Raw genomic sequence first — 6,673 nt, 5'->3', positions numbered from 1 at the left:
TATAATTGATTATTTATTATATTTAAGTTTTAATAATATAACCAATAACCAATAATCAATTATATATTTTAGGGTAGATAAAGCCTCCATAAACTGATTCATGGGTGCAAATGGGCTTGACAACATTAATGGCAATACAGTTTAATGAATTTAAGATTAAAAGAACACCTTTGTTTTAAAAACAATAACCAGAAGATGTGTTTTTTTCTTGATGTTATTAGGAAAGACAGAATCATGGAACTCAAAATTGTGTTTTACTTAAATTACAATAAGGGCTTTACATCCTTTCTTCTAAGTAGGTGAGATTGGGCCACTGCAGAGTACAGGAGCTACAAGAAAAAACCGAAAACGGGTCAAGAGTCCAATTTGGAAGAGAACCCGAAGCAGAAGGAGTGGGAGAAATTGGCTATTCAATTTTGAAGGGTCAGTGTCGGAAGAAGAAAGCAAAATTCAATTCAGTGCTTCATTCGAGTAATGTGCTGAGGATAAGTAAGGCCCGTGGAGCGAAGACGTTAGTGCACAGTGTTGGTTTGGTACGTTACAATTTCCAATCTCGAACCTTCACACACATAAAACACCACGCCACCACCACCACCACCATGCCCAAAAACCCCAGCTCCCAAGCCATGACATAATGAAGTTGAAAGTTTTTTCCCAACCTGAAGCCACAAACTGAAAGCGCAGGACGGCACACGAGAGGAGTTTGTTAGGAGGCTTAACCCATAGAAAAAGCAAGAAAAAAAAACCCTAATGGCTGCTTTTAATTTAATTTAATTAAAGTTAATTTAGTTTTTGAAAATAAATATTATTTAAAAATTAATAATAATTAAGAGATTGGATTTGAAGAGGGGTGAGAAGAGGAGGCGGGTGTTGGAAAGAGCCAGTTTATGGTTAAACCACAACATATTTTTCTTTTTCCTTCTTCTTTCTCGTAGCTTATGGAAAACCACCAAAACCACAAGGGAGAGGCAGAACCTGACAGAGAGAAGAACCAAAACCATAACCAAGCGTGGGGCACGTGGGAGGAGTTGTTGCTAGCGTTCGCTGTGAACCGCCATGGCTTCAAGGACTGGGACACCGTCGCCATGGAGGTTCAGTCGCGCGCCACGCGCCTCCTCGCCACGGCGCGCCACTGTGAGCAGAAATTTCACGATCTCAGCCGCCGATTCGCCGACCAATGCAACGACGGTGTTACGCCGCCGCAACAGAACGGCGAGGCCGCCGGGGACAACTCCGATCACGTCCCGTGGCTGGACGAATTGAGGAAACTCCGCGTCGCCGAGCTCCGCCGCGAGGTCCAGCGGCGCGACGATTCCATTTTGTAAATCTCCGAAATTCTCCTGATAATATTTTATTCTTTTTAGGTTTTAGATCTAATTTTACCTTTTTCTTTAATCTCTGTTTTTTTAATGGTTCGTCTTTTTTTTTTTTTTTTATACCAAGGTCGCTGCAGTTGGAGGTGAAGAGACTGGAGGAGGAGAAAGAGAATGACGGTAAAGACGACGAGAAACCAGATCTGGCGGTTCCCGGCGAAGCACGTCCGGAAAACGACAAAACCGGCGGAGAAGTTGAGGAGGTTGGACCGGCGAATTCCGGACCGGAGAGAACCGCGAACGCTGACAAGATGTTGCCAACAACGGGCGACGAATCGGACCGGGAGAATCAGTCAGTTAACGAGTCTAACTCGACCGGTTCGAGGTTTGATAAAACCGGAGAAGGTGACGCAAAGTTAAGAGTCGAACCGGATCCGGTTCAGACCGGTTCAAAAGAAGCGGACCCGGTTGCGAGGAAGGGAAAACCGGTTGGGGAGGAATCAAATAACGGAAGCTACGATGCGTTGGCGAAGGTGCCAACGTGTGAGTCGGTGCCTCCGAGTGACGAGAGGAAGGTGGAGCAGGACGATGACTCGTCTGAGTTGCACGACTCAGTGGCTCACTCCGGGGAGGGAGGGACTAGGGAGAGCAGCGAGGTGCAGAGTTCAGCTAGCTTGACGCGGAGGAGGAAGACGCGGCGGAGAAAAGATGTTTCCGGCAGCGACGGTCGCGGAGGCGGTACCTCCACACCGCCTGAAAATGACGAGGTGGCTATGGTTAAATCAGAACCGTTGGTTGGAGTGTTGGAGTTGATCAAGGCGCACGAGCACAGTTCATTGTTCGAGCGCCGTCTTGAAAACCAGGTATTCCATCTACTCCTTTGCGTGGACAAAACCGGTATTTCACTCTCTTTCAAATTTTAAAAAATAATAATGATAATTTCATTCTTCTATTACTAAAAAAATTATTTTTTTAATACATGCATGCACGTTGAATATATACAAATTAATTTGTTCCTTAAATAATAATTAAATAAAAGAAATTAAGTGTTTTTTTTTTAAATAAGCAAAATTTAATTGCAAGCAAGGGTCTTAAAATCGTGACTGTCCAACGGAAGGGACCACTTCTGAAACAGATTGGTTTTTTATGGGTATGGAATTTGTGAATAAAAAAGAGCGAATCGATAATAAAAATCGAAAGAACGAGATATATTTTCAGTTTCATCATAAAAGAAAAAATGAGTGAGAGAATCCATTTCTAGTTTCTAGTTCTAGGGACTAAAGTTAGAGATTTGATTGTTTCTTACGGCCGAAAATGGTAGGTAAGCATGACACATGGCCGTGTTCGTATTGTTTCATGGCACTTATTTTAAGAAAGAGATCAATTTTTAATATAATTAATATGTGAGAAGGTAAAATTAATTACATTATTTGGATAAATAATTTTATAAATTTTTTTGTACACTCGTCCATTATTATGAACATAGGTAGTAGAATCTGTCGGGTCTCCCAGATGCGTCAAGTGTCTCAATGTGAAACATGCAAGTTTTTTTAGTTTGGAATATGTTTATTTTAACATCTCATTATCCCATGGCCTAAGGCCAATTTAATTTTCTCCCACGAGAAAATTACTTTATTTTAGACCCTAAGAGCTAGAAAGAAAATAAGTATCAATATTACCATATGCAGTTTTTGTGAGCCCAGTATTTGAGTGCAGCTGCATGCAACGTGCTGAAACTATTTTAGACCGAATCGCTATAAGCCCACTACTAGGAGAGCTTTTTGGGCTATATCCTATTTACTACGACCCAAAATAAACCACTTGACCAAGACCAAGTTTATTTTTAATTATTATTCTTGTTAAACTTTTCTTTTTCGTTCCCTTTTCTTGCGCCCATGCTTCGCGGTGGTGACGTGTTGGTTCACGAGTCGTAGTCATCCAACTGTGTCTTCTCTGAATATTAAATTTGGATGCTTTCTCTTTTCAAGAGTAAACGTGTTTATTGTAAGTTATTCTTGGCATTTTTCAATCACTGTTTACTTCTTTTTTCTTTCTAAACATCTATTTTCTTTTTCTATTATATATATATATATATATATATATATATATATATATATATATATATATCTATGAATAAGAATTTACAATAATAATTTTTTCGACAGAAAAAGTAATAATTTTGTAATGATATTTATGTTATTATGTACCTATCAACAGATAGAGGATTAGTTTTGTCATTGCTGTTTTCTCCTCATAACTGTTTTTTCGTTTCCATATTTTTTTTACCTATTTTATCTCTATTAATATTAATATCCTTATTAATATAAATTATTTTTAAAATTTTAATTAATTATCTACAGTATAACTTGTTGGGAATAGTCCAAGTGTGAGTCAAAAAGTCCTACATTGGATAGAAAAGACAAAGTTAAACACTATATAAGAATAAAGACCCATAACAACATTGTCTTAAGGTTTTGGTGTAGTGTAAAAGTGGTGTCTAAGGTCTTATATGTGTAAGACTAATGTCATATAACCATATGGAACCAAAATCTCTCAATGACCATAACTATGCCATGTTTATAACCATAACCTATATGAAATATATATAACCTATCATAACTATACTTATCTTTATTAATATGAATAAAATTATTATTTTCCTCTTTAAATTAAATAATTATTTTTTAAAATTTAATTAACTACCTAGAATAAAATCATAGAAAGTATTTATTTTCTATATTATGTTTTTAATGATTATGATAAAAAGTGGATATAGGATGGGCTTCTATTGTTAGATAAGAATGTTAATATAAACTAAGTTAATATCATCATGATATTATTATAAATAGTATTTCATTAAAAAACTGTAATCAATTTAATGCTCATTGTCTTATCGAATGTGAGGATTGGACGGGACGGGGAATGTTACCGTGTTGGCACTAAGCTGTTAATGTTTGGATTTTTAATAATAAAAAAGAAATTCTGTACGGTAGTGGAAATAGGAATGGGCCCTAGCTTTTTGTGCTCTTTCCCTCGTTGTTCCTGTGCTCACCCTTTCTCGTTGAAACAGCAAAAGCGCGGTCTTTCATGTGTGCGCCCTCTCATGGTTATTTTAAAGATTTTTTTATTGCTAAATATATCCCAAAAATTAATTGCAAGTAATCAAATGTTTTATCTATGTTATAATAATTCAATTTTTAATCTGACCAAACCGTTAGAGCTTAGAGACTCAGATATGTTTTATCCCTGTGTGGACAGTATTTGTACACGTGTGCTATAAAAAATAAGTATTTGTACATCTGCACGAAAAGTCCAATGATTTCGCAGGATAAAATACCCGTTTCGCATGTTAAAAATTTAACCTTGAATGGATACTAGATGTTGGTTCGTGCAATTATGACAATTTAGTGAACATATTCTGGTGTGGTCTCTTGTGGCAGCTGGAGTCTGACAGATACAAAGACATAGTGAAACAGCCACTGGACATGGAAACCATACAATTAAGAATCCAGAAAGGTCAGTATTCCTCGTGCATTAGTGCATTCTTCCGCGACCTCCTCCTCCTGTTCACCAACGCCACCGTCATATTCCCCCATGACTCGCCGGAGTCACAGGCGGCGCGGCAGCTGCATCGCCTTGTCACCGCCGAGATGAAGAACCACGCCCAAGCACAATCCGACCCTATCCCCCGGAAGAACGATTCACTCCCTCCAAACGTACCAGTAGCCAAACCAGATTCTCTCTTGTCCAAGAACAAAGCCTCTGGTCCCATATTGGTTTGCCGCAAACGCAGTTCAATGTCAGCGAAACCTTCCTCGACCACTTTTGGGCAAAAGAATAATGAGCAACCCATCTTCAACGACAAGAAGGAAAGGCCAGCTTCTGATTCAAAACCTCCCACGAAACCCTCTTCTTCTGATACAGACGAAGAGGAGCCTCCCAAGGCGAAGGAGAAGCCTGTGACTGGAGCGAGAAGCCTGAGAAGGAGCAACAAGAACCTCAACAATAAGAAACTTTCCTCTAACTCCACTCCTAAGGCGGGATCCTCCGGTAGCAAGCCATCGGAGAGTGTTAAGGCAGAGAAGAGCAAAGCAGAGGGAGGGCCAGAGAAGAAGAGGAGTGCTGCTGCTGATTTCTTGAAACGGATAAAGCGAAATACTTCGGTGGAAGCTGTGAAGGGTGGTGGGGCGGGTGGTGGAGGAGGAGGAAGTAGTAGCAGCAGCAAGGGAGGGGGAGGTGGGGGTGGTGTTAGTGGCAAAGAGCAGAAGAAAATGGTGAATAATGTAAAGGGAGGAGATAAAGGGAAAGAAAGGGCATCAAGGCATAGCGTTGGAGGGGGATCAGGGTCTGCGGATAAAAGAAATAAGAACACTGAGAACAACAGCTCTCAGTCGAAGAGGAGTGTTGGAAGACCTCCAAAGAAAGCAGCAGAGACAAATGCAGGAAGTTCAAAGCGTGGGAGGGAAACTAGTGCAAGTGCTGGCAAAGATAAGCGACCCAAGAAACGTTCCAAGAAATGATTCAAGTTTCATAGTTAGTCTCTCTTCTCCTTCCTCTGTATATTATTATTTATTATTATTATTATTATTATTATTATTATTTTATGTTCAAAGCATGGGTTTTTTTCTTTGTTTTTATACTGCTAATTTATTGATCAGCTGTAGCTTGTAGTGAGTTGGCCCGGTACATGTAACAGTATTTTGATTCGGTAAACCTTGTAACAACATTGTCCTTTCGCGGACTGCTTTTCTTGATTTTTTGGTTTAACAGGAAAGCATAGTCAGTGCCTGGTGCCTGTGCTCGTTTTGATCACCACTTTCTTTTTCGATAAACTCAATTGATGCAACCACGTAGGTTAGAGATAGCATAACCGCTTAAACTGTTAATTATCAATAACCAATATTGCTTGTATCTAATTAATAAAATTATAAATTGTTATATATTTATACTAGTAGTAGAAAATGTGTGTTGTGTGTGTCTCTATATATTTGGAATTTGTACCTCTCCCATATTTTAAATTCACAATTTGATAAAGTTATCTCTGGATTTTGAATCCCACTATCAATTTTTTATTCAACGGGCAACCCTATTTGTCAAAAGCTCATCCATTCCATCCTTCTCTTTCTTCTCTGTTTCCCAAAAGCCTCATGGATAAGATTTGAATCAAGCAACCACTCTCTAGCTCTCAAAAGGGCCACGTCTTGATACTCTCCACTTCACACACGGCTCAGGTCTTATTATTCACGAATTCTCTACTTTATGTTTCCATTTGAAAAAGCAAGAAATTAAAAAACATAAATGTTAAACCAGAATAGCAAAAGTAAGACTAAAAGAACAACTATAAAGAGATTATTAAAATG

At 38.8% G+C, this 6,673-nt stretch overlaps 1 protein-coding gene across 1 annotated transcript; it reads left to right on the top strand.

The window, feature by feature from the left end:
* The first annotated feature begins 396 nt into the window (after positions 1–396).
* LOC114191637 (DNA-binding bromodomain-containing protein) lies at positions 397–6,125 on the top strand. Its single transcript, XM_028080939.2, has 3 exons — positions 397–1,321; positions 1,444–2,176; positions 4,754–6,125. The coding sequence occupies exons 1-3, from the start codon at positions 939–941 to the stop codon at positions 5,831–5,833; spliced, it is 2,196 nt and encodes a 731-aa protein (XP_027936740.1). The 5' UTR covers positions 397–938; the 3' UTR covers positions 5,834–6,125.
* The last annotated feature ends 548 nt before the right edge of the window (positions 6,126–6,673 follow it).

Source organism: Vigna unguiculata, chromosome 1, assembly GCF_037176805.1.
Source record: "Vigna unguiculata cultivar grain cowpea cultivar isolate G323 ecotype 2 chromosome 1, ASM3717680v1, whole genome shotgun sequence".
Taxonomy (NCBI): Eukaryota; Viridiplantae; Streptophyta; class Magnoliopsida; order Fabales; family Fabaceae; genus Vigna; species Vigna unguiculata.
The sequence above is the reverse complement of the archived record's forward strand: the minus strand, read 5'-3'. Positions and strand labels throughout refer to the sequence as shown.